The sequence below is a fragment of the Periplaneta americana genome, chromosome 17 (genome assembly GCF_040183065.1).
Source record: "Periplaneta americana isolate PAMFEO1 chromosome 17, P.americana_PAMFEO1_priV1, whole genome shotgun sequence".
Taxonomy (NCBI): Eukaryota; Metazoa; Arthropoda; class Insecta; order Blattodea; family Blattidae; genus Periplaneta; species Periplaneta americana.
Genome location: NC_091133.1, coordinates 70,259,175 through 70,278,670, shown reverse-complemented (window position 1 = coordinate 70,278,670; position 19,496 = coordinate 70,259,175). Strand labels below are relative to the sequence as shown.

Below are 19,496 nucleotides of genomic sequence, written 5' to 3'. Positions count from 1 at the left end.
TCGTGAAAGGAAGAAAGAGCGACCATTTCACCTAAACCCACACACAGAGCAGCTGTTACTGAACTGTTCACGACATAGTTATAACTTCCACACGGAAGAGAACAACCCAGATGGAAAATTAACTGTACTAACAGCTTAGCAACTTGGGAATTGCAGTTCCTTTCGCGGCACATTAAGATATTTACTCGTATAAGAGTGTATTTTAGGAATTACAACGAAATCAACATCCGCTTGTCTTCGAAATCATCATTAAGCCTTTAAAAATAACGAAATATTTCTAATAATATTATGTTTATAATATAAATTCAGTAAGTGATTTTCAGAATCACCCAATCGCCAGCAAAAATAAATGCTAGGAATATGATTTTAATAGAGTATAGTTTTACTTTCGGTGTTTGACTTACTTACTTATTTACAAATGACTTTCAAGAAACCCGCAGGTTCATTGCCGCCCTCACGTAAGCCTGCCATCGGTCCCTGTCCTGAGCTAGATTAATCCAGTCTCTATCATCATATCCCACCTTCCTCAAATCCATTTTAATATTACCCTCCCATCTACATCTCGGCTCCCCAAAGGTCTTTTTCCCTCGGTCTCCAAACTAACACTCTATATGCATTTCTGGATTCGTCCATACGTGCTACATGCCCTGCCCATCTCAAACGTCTGGATTTAATGTTCCTAATTATGTCAGGTGAAGAAAACAATGTGTGCAGTTCTGCTTTGTGTAACTTTCTCCATTCTCCTGTAACTTCATCCGTCTTAGCCCCAAATATTTTCCTAAGAACCTTATTCTCATACACACTTAATCTCTGTTCTCTCTCAGAGTGAGAGTCCAAGTTTCACCAGCATACAGAACAACTGGTAATATAAGTGTTTTATAAATTCTAACTTTCAGATTTTTTGACAGCACATTAGATGCGTTGTTTAACTTATTTAAATATTATTATTATTATTATTATTATTATTATTATTATTATTATTATTATTATTATTATTATTATTATTATTATACATAGCTCACGGCTAACGACCTGAGCTTGTGACCCAAAGTTTCCCTCGGGTTTGGACTGATTATCTTGTTGAGTTTTCCCCTCATTAATTTGTAGTCTCATTTTCTTCCCCGATTTCTCCAGAGATGTGAAGGCTGCACTCAGCGCCTTTGTAGATCTGGCAATGATATCTACGTTGTCCGCATATTCTAATAGTTGTACGTATATATAATAGATTATATTAGTTCTTTGCAGTCCTGAGTCCCTTATTGCTTCCTCCAATGCGATATTAAACAATAAACACGCCAATGCATTCCCCTTGTCTTAATCCGACCGTAGTTTCAAATATTCTGGGAGATTTGAATGAATTCTCACGGAGCATTTGTTATTTTACATGGCCATTTTGCTAGCCAAGAAATACGTTATTAAAATCTGCACAGATATAAGCCTATTACTTCCACCTTGTGTTGGTTTTTTGTGGCTGATATTATTTCTTTCCCTAATTACTACAGACGTGGACAAATTATTATTAGACTAAAACGCTTTCTTGGAAACATAATATAATTCATCATACCAACTATCAATATAATTCACGGAGTCTCTGCTGTTGTATAAATATGATTATTTACACCTTATGGTATATTTTTCCAATGGTTAAGTATATTTTTTCTGGCTATGTTGGTACTACTGGTGTTTTAATTATATATTTCAGAATATATTCTCCCATGGCCTGCAAGAAGACCGGACATGAACGAAATTGGAAATCTGTGATCTATACTGAAGAAGAAAGTGAACAAAAAGAGACTTACAACAAAACATGGACTCATTTAAGCAATGTCTGATATCTGGCTAAATTATGCTGATATTCAAAAAGAAAATGTCAAACTTTGATTTCCAGCAACCCTGACAAAATCAGCATGTTAATAAATAATAAGGGAATGTTCACAAAATATCAATAACCTCAAGACTCAATTTTCTGTTCTTTATATCTGTGCAAAATACATTTTTGTTCATTATTTCTACCGATAAATACAGCTATCGTTCCACATATAATTAATTTAGTCTAATAATTTGTCCACGTCTGTATATCTTCAGAACAGAGTAGAGTTTTAAATTTGACCATTTTGAACTTATTTAATTACAATTAGTATCTTCGACTCATTTTAGCTGAAATGTGTTAGATATTAAAATGTTGTTCACGCTATATTAAAGGAATTATGTCCAACGAATCCACTTTAATTCTCTGGTTGCTAAAAAGCTCTTTGTTTGAGTGAAAGTGCGAATAAAACGAAAATTCCTGACCCCGCCCTGTCGAGAACTGAACTATGATGCCTTTGTTGCGGATAAATCTACACTGAAGCGTGACCGCGTGTCGTGGTGCTAGAATAATGGAAGCGTGATAATAGCGGCCTGTCTCACGCTTTTGGCAGGTCTTTAGATCCGCCACTGGCGGAGCTGTAATTTATGCTGTGACCGAGTGAGTAGCGTACTGCGAACCTGGGCATGACCACGATAGTTCTAATGACCCTGTTTCCTTGCGGTAGCCTTGACCACCAACTGCATTTGGCCTTGCCAATATTCTCACTTCGTGCTGTGCAGATCTATTACCAGCTACAGGATCTATTTCTTTTGTTACAACCGTTTCACCGTTACGTGTTTCGAAGAATATCGTGCGATAATACAAAATTATTATTATTAGTATTATTATTATTATTATTATTATTATTATTATTATTATTATCATCATCATCATCATCATCATCATCATTATTAAAATCTGAAAGTTAGAATTTATAAAACAGTTATATTACCGGTTGTTCCTTATGGTTGTGAAACTTGGACTCTCACTTTGAGAGAGGAACATAGGTTAAGGGTGTTTGAGAATAAGGTGCTTAGGAAAATATTTGAGGTTAAGAGGGATGAAGTTAAAGAAGAATGGAGAAAGTTACACAATACAGAACTGCACACATTGTATTCTTCACCTGACGTAATTAGGAACATTAAATCCAGACGTTTGAGATGGGCAGGGCATGTAGCACGTATGGGCGAATCCAGAAGTGCATATAGAGTGTTAGTTGGGAGGCTAGAGGGAAAAAGACCTTCGTGGAGGCCGAGACGTAGATGGGAAGATAATATTAAAATGGATTTGAGGGAGGTGGGATATGATGATAGAGAATGGATTAATCTTGCTCAGGATAGGGACCAGTGGCGGGCTTACGTGAGGGCGGCAATAAACCTCCGGGTTCCTTAAAAGCCAGTAAGTAAGTATTATTATTATTATTATTATTATTATTATTATCATTATTATTATTTTCTCATTATTTTTTGTTTAGTTTATTTATACACGCTTTAAGGGGTTAGATACAGCTTACAGCAGTAACATTTTTGGAAATATTCAACATTTTTATCCTCCATTACTGTATCTTGTACAATAATGAAAATTGGTATGTGTAAAACACTGTCCTTCTGCTATATGAAAAAAAATATTTTTACGATTAAAAAATGTATGTATATATATATATATATATATTTTTTTTTTTTTTTTTTTTTTTAATTCAAAACGGTGGCAGTTCACTGTGCTGTGATGAAGCGCTTCCCTCATGACTCAAAAACTTGTTAACTTTTTCATGTACTCTTTTATTTTATTGCTGAAACTTATGTTTACAATATCATGCTCTTTCAAATAAATTCCTTAATAAATAATATCTTTTTTATTTTGTGTTAGAAGAAAATACTGATATTGATCATTTTTAAATGAATTTATTTTTTACCAGACAATCTATCAGAGGTAGAGAAGTGATTTTGCATCATATCGTAGATATGACATGCATAAACACACACAAAAAATTTTATTACAGAATGTTGGATACTTTTTGAGTTATGAGGGAAACGCTTCATCACTGCACAGTGAATTTTGAATTAAAAAATGAATAATTTTTTTTAATCGTAAAAATATTTTTATCGTATAGAAGAAGGACAGTGTTTTATACGTACCAATTTTCATTATTGTACAAGATAAGCCATGAAGAAAAAAATGTTGAATATTTCCAAAGTTTTACTGCTATAAGCTGTACCTAACCCTCAATAATAATAATAATAATAATAATAATAATAATAATAATAATAATAATAATAATAATAATAATAATAATAATAATAATAATAATAATAACAACAACATTTTTCATACAATATAACCATAGTATTTTTATTTCTTATATAATTGCAATGCAGTTTGGGAATACGAAGGTAAAAATAATTATTTTGGGGTTACGCTAGCTAAAAAGATTGATTACCAGTGGTCTATGTTATGTATATAATGAATATTATGTATGTAGCCCAGCGTTTTTCAATCTTTTTCAACATGTGGTACATTAAAGGTGTAATTTAAAGTCACGCGGCACACCCATATAATCTAAACTAGTTTTTCTCAACCAGGGGGCAATTTTAATTTTTTTTTTTTTTTTTTTGGAGGCAATGTTTTTTTTCTGAATGTTGACTTCTGCCGCGTTCGCTGAATGCTGACTCTTTTGGACTCACATTTTTACCATCTTTTTTACACTCCCACTTTTATTTTTCTAATTTTTGCTACGACTATCTTTTTTTTTTTCTTGTTAGGAAGGAGGGAACATCCCACGCACTACGACCTAAAGTCTGTTGTACACCCCCCTATATGGGATGAGTTGCGTGCCCACCGATCCTCTACGCGCACCGACCTAACCACTTGATCCATTTAACGACCGGTCCCTACAGCCAACAGAGTCCATGTACCACTTCTCCTTCGGTAACCCCCCCCCCAGGCTCCCTTAATGGTCCAAAGCGGAAGTCCTTCCCCGAGAAGGTCTGCCCCGGGTTCCGTTGCAGAGGCTATCCATCATCACATGAATACAATCCATGGAGGCCAGTCGAGAGAGCCAGCAGCTTCGGAGGGCCGCCTGTAGAGCGATCTGAAAACCAGAAGAAATAACGGGATGATGAATGAAGGATGATAAGGGAGGAAAGGAAGTGGGGGGCTCCAATCGTCTGATAAAGATGCCTGAAATGCATCCATAGGAGTGAGGGGAAAACCCCGAAGAAACCTCACCCAGGCAACTCGTCCCAACCGGGGATCGAACCCGGGCCCGCTGAGTTCGGAGTTAGACTCGTTAACCCCTCAGCCAAAACTGTGGACTACGACTATCTTTACTATTTCTATTTTCTCACAGCACATCAGCGGATCATTCGCGACACACTAGTGTGCCGCTGGTTGAAAATGGCTGATGTAGGCCTATGTATTTGTACAGTATGTAGAAACGTTAGCTCATAAGTGTGTGTGGTGGTAGATCGTGGATGCTTAGCAATGCACGACCGGCACGAGAACAGTAAGACTGAAAACGACTCGGAGTGAAATTAAATTACGATTCTGAGAGTGCGGCACGCGAGGCTGGACCGCAGCAGTTTCACTAGCAGCTCTTAAATTTAATTACTCTCCGGTTTGTGACCATTTCGTGCATAAAAAAACCCCAGAGTTCGCATAAACTGTAACGTATAATTATAACTATTTGTTAAATAGTACAACAAAAAGGATAAGTATATTAGAGAAAAATGTGCTTTAACTACTTGGAATTGGGGGGGGGGGGAATAATCAACGAGTACGAAAGGAGCGAGAATAAGCTAAAAGATAGACTACACAAGTGCGCGCCCTTGCAAGGGCTCATGGGATTCATCTTAACATTTATGTGAGCTCCTAGTCTTAAGGTCACTTTTCCCACTTCGTTTGCACCGTCCCTCTTAAGAGCCTTAAATAAATTTATTTTAAAGCCGAAAAACTATAAACTTATTATTAGGTTGGCACATAAGTTCGTTGATTGAGTCTGTTTATCGTCTGTCATTTGTCATTTGGAGTGTTGTGCTTGTAAATACGCCTTGAATTTTGCGGATTTGAAGAATATTTGTGCTATTTGTGGGCTAAAGAAGATGGATGGTCAAGTGTGTGGGGTGAAACACTTGCGACATATTCTTCTGTTTTAGTTTAAGAGAGGAGCAAAGGCAGCGGAGGCGGCTCGAAACATTTGTGCCATGTACGGGGAGAATGCCATCGGAGCAAGCACTGTAAGAAAATGGTTCTGTTGTTTCAACATATAGCATCGTGCAAAAAGTTAGTTTTATCCACAGAAGATATTATGCATCTAGAGGGATAAGGAAGGCGTCGTGTACTACGAATTACTTCCTGTGTATATATTCATAACTGCTGTCATATATTGCCAATAACTCAGACTCCTTGAGGTCTCAGTTGAAGACAAACGACCAGGAAGACTGCAAGTGCTGCTGCAACACGATAATGCATGCCCGCATTCCCCTAACATGACGAAAGCAGCCATCCAGAAGCTTGGTTGGGAGGTGATTCCACATTCCCCATATTCTCCCGATCTTGCGCCCTCAGTTTTTCATCTTTTCCGGTCTTTATTCAACATATTTCAAGGGAACTACTTTGATAAAGAAGATCTGGAACTTTTATCGGTTTTGTCACAATGTTGGACTCAGAAGGAGCCACTCCAAAATGATCACGTCAAAATAATTTATATATTTATATAATGTGTGTATTGCACTGCAGATATACATCAGGCACTGGGAACCAAATTCCGATTTACGAATGAAGAAGAAAGTAGGAACTATTACGAGTATAAAGTTGGATGCAATGCAAAACCGGTATTGCAGGCTATATTATGGTGTAAAAGTACACAGAGACAAATTCATTACAGCAAATGAAACGGGCATTGTCCTGCCTTTATCATCGGAATTATGTACCTAACACCATACCGTCAACAAACCGGAAGTTTTAACACTCAATTGAAAGCTAAAATATACCGGGTGATTCTAAACGTTATTTTAATACATTCGGAGGTGAGAGGACTGGTCATATACAACAAGAACTGTAAATTATTACCGTGAAGAGGAAATGCGGGCCATATGAGAGAATATTACCCCAGAATACATATATAACAGATTGCTCATCCCTATGTTAAAATCGGTAGCACTTTGAAGAGAACAACCGCCAGGATCGCCACCCGTCTGCCGTAAACGAACACGAGATGGCAGTACAGTCGCTAATGCAATTCAAATGGGAGTTGTGACGTGACTCCTTATGTAACTACTAGATGGCAGCATAGTAAACCTGACAAATGTTGTTACTGTTAAAGCCTATAAGGTCGAGCAATCTAGGTATATGTGATCTAGGATATTACGTTGAACCCAACTAGACGCATTCCCAATCAACACCAAGGTTCATTGTGTTCTCAGTCTCGTTTGTCACTACACCAGCCTCCTCCACGCGTCGCCAGCCGGAAATTGGAAAATGCTAAGGAATAATGATGGGAGAGATCGATGTTTAAGCATCCTCGAGGTCCAGATACCTGAAGACTGAAGTTAAAGATACATTGAGTAGCCTATATAGTACGCCGAACACAGGTAATGCAACGGATAAAGATATAAACAAATAGGTCGTCGCTTCGTATCCATGGAGTACAGTTAACTCCCAATATAGTGGAACACTGTTGAATAAATTCTAATCAACTTCTGAAGTGAGGTGTGACCAATAGAAGTCTGTGGAGCTATAAGTAGGTCTGTATTACATAATAGACTATAAATGCATACTAGACCGTGATCTCCATTTCCATCGTAATTGTTGCAGTGAATAATAATGTGCATTCATTAGTTATGGAACTTGAACTTTCCGCATATAGCCTATCACTTAAAATGATTTTATATCGCGAGAAACTTTATTCATTCATTCATTCTGTTCTGCCCAAGGGTAGGTCTTTCACTGCAACCCTATTTTCTACCTTCCTCTGTCGTCTATCATCTGATATCTTCTTCTGCCCCGAATTCTTCTCCCATTCACCATTCCTTCAAGTGCATCCTTCAGAAGGCAGTTTCTTCTCAACCCAGTGACCCAGCTAATTCCTTTTCCTCTTTCTGATCAGTTTCTTTCTTCATCCACTCTTTCCAACACAGCTTCCTTTCTTATTCTGTCTGTCCACTTCACAAGTTCCATCCTTCTCCATAACCACATTTCAAATGCTTCTAATCGCTTCTCTTCACTTCCTCGTAATGTCCATTTTTCTGCCCCGTACAATGCCACACTCAACACAAAGCACTTTACTAGTCTCTTCTCTAGTTCTTTCTCCATAGGTCCGCAGAAGATGCTCTTTTTTCTATTAAAAGCTTCCTTTGCCATTGCTATTCTCCTTTTGACTTCTTGGCAGCAGCTCATGTTATAGTACATCCCAAGTATTTGAAGCTGTCCACTTGCTCTACTGGCTCATTTAGAATTCGTAATTTTACCTTCTTTATTTTTCTTCCTATGACCATGGTCTTCGTCTTGTTTGCATTTATCTTCATTCCATACTGTTCATAGCTATCATTTAGCTCCAGTAGCATATGTATTATTATTGTTATTATTATTATTATTATTATTATTATTATTATTATTATTATTATTATTATTAACAATGAAAGGTTAGCAATATCAAGACTAAACAGCATTTTATAGGACCGAGATATTTTCAATTCATTACAATAAAAACAAATACAAACATTTATATTTCAATTGTAAAAAGCACAATCACATATGGATTAGAGACATGGCATTTGAAATCAAGAACAATACATAAATTACATTCGACTGAAATGGTTTCTGGCGACGATCTACAAGCATTTCGAGGAGAGAAAAAATCAGGATTCCTTGTAGAAGACATTAGAACAGCACAGTTAAGATGGTTTGGCCATATAAAAAGGTTGACGGAAGACAGATTACCGAAAAAGATTTATGAATGGATTCCGACGGGAAGAGGAAAGAGAGGGAGACTAAACTTAACCTGGACAGAGGGAATAGTTAGAACATTGAGTGAGAGAGGTTTAGAGGATGGAGATTGGGAGAATAGAGATGAGTGGCGAGTGGGTATAAATTCTTGAAATGGGTAATTACAGGAAGATGTCAAATACATTGTAAACCTGTAAAATAAATAAGATTATTACTACTACTATTATTATTATTATTTTATTATTATTATTATTATTATTATTATTATTATTATTATTATTATTATTATTATTTTACAAATAGCTTCTACGGAAGCCGCAGGTTCATTGCCCCCCTCACATAAACCCGCCATCGGTCCCTATCCTGTACAAAATTTATTATTATTATTATTATTATTATTATTATTATTATTATTATTATTATTATTGTTGTTGTTGTTGTTGTTGTTTTTGTTATTATTATTATTATTATTATTATTATTATTATTATTATTATTATTATTTCGTCGATCTTATGTTGGCTTGAGAAAATGCAATAATTATTGTCTAGCACGAAATTTCTTGGTAGCCTGCTTATGTAACAGATTGAAATGGTTAATATCTTCATTGCATTTTGTTTGCTTTCGTACGCTGCAATTTAATATGGCTGCCATTGTTGTTGCGGATGTAAAATACGTACGCAAGATCCGAAGTACATTTTCGCACGTGCAACATACACGTATGACAGAATGAATTGCAAGTGAAAGTAATTACCCCATTGTCATGAGTGAACTGTCTGCGTACAGAATCGAATTACAGTGTGGAACATGTCCCATCGTGTGGAAAACACGTCTGTGAAGCCGTCCTAAAAATTCCTTGGGAATTCATTGTCTGCTATAACAATGTTACATTTTTTATTTCTCAACAACTAGCGATCGAGAGATGCTGAAATAGTGGCCTATGTGACGAAGAACCTCATAGCTCAGGGATGGGAAACTTTTTTCCTTTGATTCATAAAATAAACACACTTTCTCGGTTATCCGAATAGCCATAGCTGCTATCTCTTCTTTTCTTACTTCTGACCACAGTCTAGTATATACAGTCACGAAGCTTGGGTCGTGAGGGTGCTAGAAACAATAGACTGTATCCGGTACTATTTCGCATTGTCTGTAATGAGGCCAATATTAGGGTTCAAGTGGTTAGCAACTATCTATGGATGCATATTTACTACGTATTGAGCTTCGTGACTACATATATTAGACTGTGTTCTGACTGTCTTCCTTCTTTCTCTCTCCCTTTGCATTGTGAACATTACTTATAGCTCTTACTTCGTCGTGTTGTTGACTTTTATGGCAGAGAACAAGACGTGTTGCCTTGTTTTGTCTGCAGATGAACTTAGTGACAATCTATCCCAGTAACAGCACCATCTCTTCTATTTCTTCAAATAACTTTCTCTTTAAGGGGCAAGATAATCTGAATCCCGAGTAGTTGTTTGCTTACTCCCACATAGGTAAACTGGGTCCCTAGGATCATAAGGATAAGGTAAACTGAGTCCCAGTATACCTGACAAAAAATACGTGAAGATATATTTGATTTATTACAATGTTATAGTTTTAAAAATATTTCAAAATTAATGGTTGTTTTTGTTCATAATATTCCATCACATTGGCAATCTCATTCATTCATAATGTTCTGCCCAAGGGCAGGTCTTTCACTGCAAACTCAGCATTCTCCAGTCTACACTGTTCACACCTAATTCAGAAAATGAATGTTGTCTGTTACCAAATTAGAAATTGAGATCTTGTTTGTGTCATAGAACCATACAGTCTTTTTATTATGCTGAAGTAGAATCGAGATTATCATATGGCATATGCTACTGTGGGTCAATTTCGAAGATGAGTGATGTTTTTATTGCTGAGAAGCATGTTGTGGGATGCATGGCAGGTGTTGATAATCGTACATCATGTAGGGAATATTTTAAGAGTTTTAATATTTTAACAGTTTATGCTTTATATATTTTTAAGCTTATGAAATTAATACATTCTAATAAGAACCATTTTTATCGAAATAATGATTTTCATTATTTCAACACTCGTTTTAAGGAAAATTTTAATATTCCAGCACATCGATTGACAAGTTTCCACAAAACGTATATGGTCTGTGGCTTAAAAATACAGTATATAATGGTTTGCCTCACGAAATTAAAAATACGAATGATTTAAGATATTTTAAAAGATACATCAAAAGAGTTTTAACAAACCTTTGTCCCTACAATTTGGATGAAATACATGTGGGTTTACATTGGTCCTAATTTTGTGTATTTTTATCTATTTTACGTATTATTTCTATTTTAATTATTGTTTTCTCTCTATCTCTCTCTTTGACAAGTCCTGTGGTTTTAACTCTCTTATGGACAAATAAAAATGAAATGAAATGAAAGTTTCTATTTTCTGCCTTCCTCCTTGTCTTCTCATATGATCCATATATCTTAATGTCGTCTATAATCTGATATCTTCTTCTGCCCCGAAATTTTCTCCCGTTCACCATTTCTCCCAGTGCATCCTTCAGAAGGCAGTTTCTTCTCAACCAGTGACCCAACCAATTTCTTTTCCTGTTTGTGATCAGATTTAGCATCATTCTTTCTTCATCCACTCTTTCCAACACAGCTTCGTTTCTTATTCTGTCTGTCCATTTCAAATGCTTCTAGTCGCTTCTCTTCACTTCGTCGTAATGTCCATGTTTCTATACCGGCGATGCTAGTATAACCTCGGCAGTTGCGAGCGTCATTAAATAAAACATAATGAAATTAATTGCGCATAGGACACAATTAATTTTCACGAGGTCCCGAGTTTTTCCTTAACCGTGTCATGAGATGTGTTCTCTCTCAGTCATTAATTCTCTTATTTCATAATTCTGCCACGGTTAACGTCACATCAAATATTTGTCACTTTCTCGTGTTTATTTTATTCCAAACATTACCGAAACTTTCCGTTTAGCGAGACTGATATCGCGTGTGGAATATAATTGTTATAATTCTGTGTAAACATGTATTTAATCAAATGTGCAGAGCAATTAAATTCGTCTTTAATGCAATAAACAAAGAAGTAGTTTTATAAAATGATAACCACACTCTTTCTTCTTTACGGTTGACGACATGAATTGGAATCTAACCAAGCCAAACTAATTGAAATGAGACTGTTAGATTCATGACTTTGTACTCCTCTAAACTGGAGGAGAAACTGAGATATATAAAAACCAAACAGTATATTTGGAACACTTTAACGCCACAGCTGTGGAGTAACGGTTGGCATGCCTGACCGTGCAACAAGCAGGCCCGGGTTCAAATCCTGGTTGAGACAAGGTACCTGATTGAGGATTTTCCCGGGGTTTTCTCTCAACCCATTAAGAGCAAATGCCGGATAACTTTCAACGCTGAACCCTGGACTCATTCCGCTGGCATTATCGCCGTCTCATTTAGACGATAGATGACCTTAGCAGTTGATAAAGCGTCGTAAAATAACCAATTAAAACACTTTAACAAATTATGCGAACGACATATACCCAAGGCCTGTGGCATAAGGGAAAATTCAGTTTTACAATAGGGGCCTAGTTGCCTCATAAGTGGTACCTTCTTGGTATCACTTGTGAGGTTCAGATCTGTCTTCGGACAGTTGACTAAACAACAACAACAAAAAGTGAGAAATTTAAGAAGTAGAACGAAATCGAATATCGGAAAGCTAAGTACCTACCTCCACTCCCACTTTTCGAGAGCGGAATTTTCAATAAAGTTTTTGAATGGACAGTTATTTTATTTATTTATTTATTTATTTATTTATTTATTTATTTATTTATTCATTCACTCATTCACTTCTTTCTTTATTTATTCATTCATTCATTCATTCATTCATTCATTCATTCATTCATTTCTTTATTCATTCATTCTTTTCTCTGTCTTTATTATTTATTTATTTATTTATTCATTTCTTTATTAATTGATATATTTATTTATTTATTCACTCATTTATTTCTTTATTCATTCATTATTTATTTATTTATTTATTTATTTATTTATTTATTTATTTATTTATTTATTTATTCAGTCATTCATTTAGTTAATCGTTCATTTTTTATTTATACATTTCATTATTTATTCATTCTCCTATTCATTTATTCACTTTGATTTATTTAATTTATTTATTTATTTAATCATTCATTCATTTTTTATTTCGGTGATGGAAATTGTTTGATTTCAGTGAATATTTCGTAAAAAAAATACAAGCAATTTCGTTACATATTTCGAACCCTAATAGTACATTATGCAACGAGCCTATAATGATAGTAATTAAGACTCAAGTATGGATATTTATGAAACGAGCGCAAGCGAGTTTCATAATATTCATACGAGCGTCATAATTACCATTATAGGCAAGTTTCATACGACTTTTTATGCTCGACCATATTTCTAACTTGAAATTATTCAGATGTATACATTTTATTTGTATCTGACAAGATCGGAAGTGACCTTGCTCTAGGTCGTGAATTGTGAGATGTGCGCAGACGCGAAAGTATTCATTTTTTCCGAGGAACAATAATGTCATTGACCTTGATGTAATCCCGTTAAACTTGATATAACCTTGATTATTGAATTCGCCACTGAAAAACGAGTTGACAAATTGAATTTATTTGAATATTATTTACAATTAACGCTAATTATTATAGTAACAGAACATAACCTTCTGCGACAGTATTGATTTCCAGCCTCCGTGACTTTTCGCTAATTCTCTTTCGATTGCATATCCGAGAATAATCGATACTTGCGGTTTTATAACGGTACAAAGCTGACTTATCATTGGCTGAACACCTGTAAGCTGAGTTGTCATTGGCTGAACACCTGTACTTTAATGAGTAGGTGTACTTTAATGACATGCATTAAAGGACTGCTACCAGGTGTATAATTACTACATTTCGGCATGGTCGAGCATAAAGAAACTTAAAAAATTATAAAATATCGTTTTTATTGTTATTGAAGCAATACCTTTGAAACTAACAGAAAATAGTTTGCGTCATTAATTAAATTCATAATTCAATTTCATTCGACTGTGAGGGGGTAACGGCACTGCCCTCTTCATTACACGAAGACAGTTGTCGCTCCCTGGAAGTAGTTCCTGAAACTATGCATACATCGTTACCAGATGCCAAATGTATGTAATGCTGAACGATCAAATATGTAGAAGTGTCCGTATATTATATTTTATAACGAAGAAAATTTTCACTTTTTATTTGAAAGAAAGAGTAATTTTTCGTAATTTTTCGGGAGGTCGGGCGTTCGAACCCAGGGGCCGACTGTTCTGATTTGGATTTTTCGTGATTCCCCAAGTTCTTCCAGGCGAATATTGCGATAGTACCAATTTCCAGGGCCACGACCCGACTCCTTCCCAATCCTCATTGCTTCAACATCACTTCTTATCAATCATATTGTTATCTACTCGCGATAGTTGTCACCTGTCCGACGGGGTACCGCAGTCGGCAAAGCTGTCCCCCGTGGGTGCGTCAGTAAACCACTGTAATGTGGAAACTCTGGAAATAATAATAATAATAATAATAATAATAATAATAATAATAATAATAATAATAATAATAATAATAATAATAATGAAGTCATCTATGTCTCATGTAATAGCATTTCTAACTACAAACATGAGTACAAAGGAAAATCGAAATTTGTGTAATTTCCGTTGGAATATTTATTTTGACTTGGGTGCATTGGGATTTGTTAAACGGTGGCTTTGCGTCATGCTGACCACAGCGAAGCAGTCTCGTTGTTTGTAAATATCTGATATTGGTTATTAATTATCACAGTATTGAGGATGAAACAGGCTAAAGGATTTAATCATGAATGTAGGTAAGAGTGATGATGATGATGATGATGATGATGATGATGATGATGATAATAATAACAATAGTAATAATAATAAAAAAGGTAAAAGGTAAAGGTATCCCCGTCACATGCCATGAAGGTACTTGGGGGGGGGGCATGGAGGTAGCCCCATGCTTTCCATGACCTCGGCACTAGAATGAGGTGGTGTGGTCGGCACCACGCTCTGACCGCCTTTTACCCCCGCCGGTACTCAATTTTATAGGAGGCTGAGTGAACCTCGGAACCGTTCTGAAAGTTTGGCAACAAGAAAAATCCCGTCACTACTCGGGATCGAACCCAGTCCGTAGCCAGCTACTCTACCAACTGAGCTACTCGGCCGTCAGTAATAATAATAAAATAATAATAATAATAATAATAATAATAATAATAATAATAATAATAATAAATCATAACCTGTAATTAATTTAGCTTTAGTTTTGCTCCAAGTTGGTTAAAGACGTTACTCGAGACAGCACCATTTGCTAGAATTTAGTTTCTTAACTGCATGTTTTTATTCTTTCCAGGCGTTGCTGTGGGCTACCGCCGCTGCAATGGCGGTAGCCTTGGAGCCGGACGTCATCAAGGATAAAACCAACAACGCAGCTAATGCTAATGCTGCCAGAGGAAAGAGGACACTGGAATTCTTTCCACCTCTGCCCAGATCGTACGGCTCTGCTGAACGCCGTATCTCGACAGGTCCCACTGCAACTTCCAGGGTAGCCATATCGACACATTACTTTGATCGCGGGACTCCACCGATCACCATCCGCCATCAAACTCGAGTCCATCATCCAGGAGCACCTGTACGGCGACAACGCCCCCATTCCGTTCCCGCTCCACCCTATGCAGTCCAGATGGAGCCCTTAGTACAGTATTCTCAACGCGATCCTCTCTATCACCAACAGAAACAGGCTTTGTCTGGGAAGACATCAGATCAAACCAGTTTTAATGATCTTCAGCAGGTAAAGAAACCTTCTGCTACACCTAGCCTTCCGCTAGATCACTCTCACAAGAGTCAACATGTCAGTTCAAGTGATCTTCCTACAGCAGGGACAAAAGATATCCTTCAAACCTCTAGAAAGGACCTTGACCATGCTGTGAATAATCAAATTCCACGTAATCCAGAGTCACCTGGTTTTCATGACAACGAACCTCAAGCCGGTCATTTGAGCTCCCAACATCTGTACCCTTATGACGAGAGTTCATACTATTTGAGAGAACCGGAGCCTATTATAGAAATAATAGTGAAGGAGTCCAACGTTACTCTTCCGCCTCCCCCAACTCCACCAACCCCACCTCCACGCCCACCTACGAAAGAACCTGTACAAGTATTCTATGTCAAGTATAAGAAAGACCCGTCTAAATATGGCAAAGAAGGTGGCGTTATTTACGATCCTCCTATACCAGCAGTGACTCCTTCCAGTAACACTGAAACAGAGGATCATTATCCACTTGCTTCAGAAGATGCAACACATCTACCCACACCGCCGCCACCTCCACCTTCGACTACAACGTTGAGAACTATCATTCGTCCAGATTCAGAAACCTATCATGGTTCAGGACTACATGTAACTTTTGGTGATCCACATGATGATGATTCACACGAAGATCATCTACAACAGTCAGCACCTCATCCTTCTGTCGTATTTCCAAATCAAGGTTTCGGTTCTCGCAATCCTATCGGACAACAACAGAGACCAAGTTTTGTCCATCATGATCACCACAAGAGACAACCGGAACCTTTCCAGCAACAGCCACCTGGCCCATTGCACGCACAACATCGCCAGGCTCCATTCCATCAGCAGCAAGGACCCTTCCCTCCACCTCCTCCGAACTTCCAAAGACCTTTCAACCCTCCATCATTTCACCAACGACAACCACCATTTCAACAACCACCACCACCACCACCACCTTCACCACAGCAGCTGCCCTTTTCCCAGCAACCACCTCCATTTAGACATTTGCCTCCACCTCCACCACCACCACCTCCTCCTCAACAGCAACAACAAAGACCACCATTCCCTCATCAACAATTCCAGCAACCTCCATTTCAGTTTCAACAACGTCAGCCACAAAAACAACCACCAGTGACCAATCAGCGTCCACAAGTTCTGCAGATTCAACAGTCCCAGCAAATACCTCTTCCGCAGGGTCCTCCTTTCCAAGAACCACTGCAACGCCCATCCTTCCAACAGCCACAAAATATACAACGTCCGCCATTCCCTCAACCGTCTTCTGCACCAGATCAAGTGAAGCCTGGATTTCCAATTCAGCAAGGTTCAGGTTTCACACATCCAGTTGATCAACAACGAAACAATTTGCAATCTCAGAGTGTCATACAACAGCATATTCAACAGCAGCAACAGCAACATCAGCAGCAATTGTTGCAGCAGCAACGACAGCAACAGCAGCTGCTCCAACTTCAACAGCAACAAAGACAACAACAAGAACAAAAGCAACATCAGCAACACTTACAACAATCTCCTCTTCCTCAACAACAACATCAACAACAACAAATAAAACAGTTCCCACAGCAACAACAGCAACAATTATTCTCACAACAGCAGCAGCATCAACCGCAGCAGCAGCAGCATCAACCGCAGCAGCAGCAGCAGCATCAACCGCAGCAGCAGCAACAGCAAAGTCCATTTGGAGGAGAAATAGTGAAATCTATTTCACAGCAGTTGCATCTTACACCAAACGGACAGCAAAACCAAGAACAACTATTAAGTACGAACAACTTCCAACAAAATTTTCAACAGCAACAACATCAACAACCAATTCCACACAATTTACCAACACAGTCTCCGTTATTCCAACAGCAGAGTCAAAATCAACAGCATTTATTCAGTCAGTCAACATTAAATCGTCCGCAGCCTCAACCATCTTTCTCGACTTCATTTAGTAACAACTTCACAAATCCACAGAAAGTGTTTTCATTAGTTCCATCAAGTACTCTAGCACCAACAACAGTTACCACAACGAAACAGCCGCAGATTAACACAGAAGCAACTACAAATAAAAATGAAATAACAACCGTTGATCCTAAAACATTAGCAGCCTTGCCAGATGAAGTACCAGAAGATCTACGTCAACAGCTTTTATCTTCAGGCATCTTAAGCAATGCTGACATTCAAATATTGGATTACGATAAAATTGGAGATATTCCAATTGAGAACTTACCTCCCCATGCTTTAGAGAATTTCTACGGTGCTGGAGGTGGAGCAGCTGGTGCTGAAAGTGCACCAGTACCATCCATCGTCTCTGTCAACGGTTCAGAGGCACCAGTTGAGATGAAAGTAGTGCGCTTTGACCCAGCTACAGCTGAGGGCCAAGAGGTTGCTGAGAAATATGTGCGTGAAGATGCAACGCATGTGGATCCCGTGGTGCTCAATGACTCCAAGTACAATCGCTATTTACCGCTCAAAGTGAGTGGTGCCCAGTTTCCTCTGCCAGATGTCCCTGAGCTCAGGGGCAGAAATGTGACTAGCGTGGTAGTACTTGCACCTGTTGACTACGAGTTTCAGAAGGGACAAGGCAGCCATTCTGTCGACGATTCTGACAGGTCGGGTAGAGCTGCCCCGGTCGAAGTTCAAGGAGTGCAGTTTGTTGCTGGAGATGTCCTTAAGGAGTTGGTCAAGGAACCGACCACGGAGAACTACAAGAAGTGGCTTGAGAAGGAGAAGAAAACTGAGCCAGAGCGACAGTCTATCGTGCTGCTTGTCGCAGGGTAAGTGAAATAAGAACTAAGTAATGTTGGAAATAGTATATAGATATTAAGGGGACACTCAACTATATTTTGGAACTTTTTTCCTATTTGACCAATCTTTTTCAAATTTGGAGAAAAAGTTTAATATACACATGGAAAGTAACATGCAAAATCTCAGCTCATTAGATCCAATACTTTTCAAAATAAAAAAATTTCAATTTTTAATCAAACAGTAATTGAAATATCACTTTGAATTATCATTTTTTATTTTTTGGCTTTTTGCATTTGACTGTGACTTCTCAAGGAATAGGGGAAGAATTCTGCGTATTGATTTAGTTCTGTCACGTAAATTAGTGTAGAAATTTAATTTTTCATTTCTATGACACTTTTTCTCCAATTTTTAAGTTGAGTGTCCCCTTAAGAAACTTTCTTCTTTTCATGGATTAGATCTTGTGACATTGTATAGCTTCAGCCTCATTTTTTCGTTCCACTTTCGAGTCTTTGCTAATTGTTCACCTATAGGCCTGATGTTCAGATGATTTTAATACTGTCTGTTCATGTATTCTATATTGATGTTATCTCTTCATTTTTCTGTCCTTTACTGTATTTTAATTGAAGATAATGAGAGACTCTTGGTTGGTAAACGAAAGTCACGACGTCTATTCAAACTCTTCTTAAAAAAAACAAAATTAATAATGTAGTGAACCTATTGTTTTTTTTTAATTTGTACGTTACTTTTTAATGATAAGTGTAATGATTATTGTAGGCAAGAACATACATCCGTTTATAAAGTACCGTAGTCAAAATTACAAAGTATTTTTCTCTCACTGTGTGGTTTAACGCATCATTGAATCTCCGTTAAATGTGATTCACATATTAGGGAATTATTCAAATATAAACTTACAAAGAATATTTTATTATTATTATTATTATTATTATTATTATTATTATTATTATTATTATTATTATTATTATTATTATTATTATTATTATTATTATTATATCGACATCTAAGTTGGAATCTATATATTTCTAACGTCTTTGACTACAAAGCTGTGGATAATGTGATAGTTATTTTTCCTTGTCATTTTCCAATATATT

At 37.1% G+C, this 19,496-nt stretch overlaps 1 protein-coding gene across 1 annotated transcript in view; it reads left to right on the top strand.

Annotated features, from left to right (window-relative positions):
* LOC138693029 (protein split ends-like) overlaps positions 1–19,496 on the top strand; it is an 89,805-nt gene that overhangs the window by 45,846 nt on the left and 24,463 nt on the right. Inside the window, exon 2 of the mRNA XM_069816545.1 lies at positions 15,211–18,416. Within this exon, the coding sequence (XP_069672646.1) occupies positions 15,211–18,416 (3,206 nt within the window). The remainder of the gene's footprint in view (positions 1–15,210; positions 18,417–19,496) is intronic.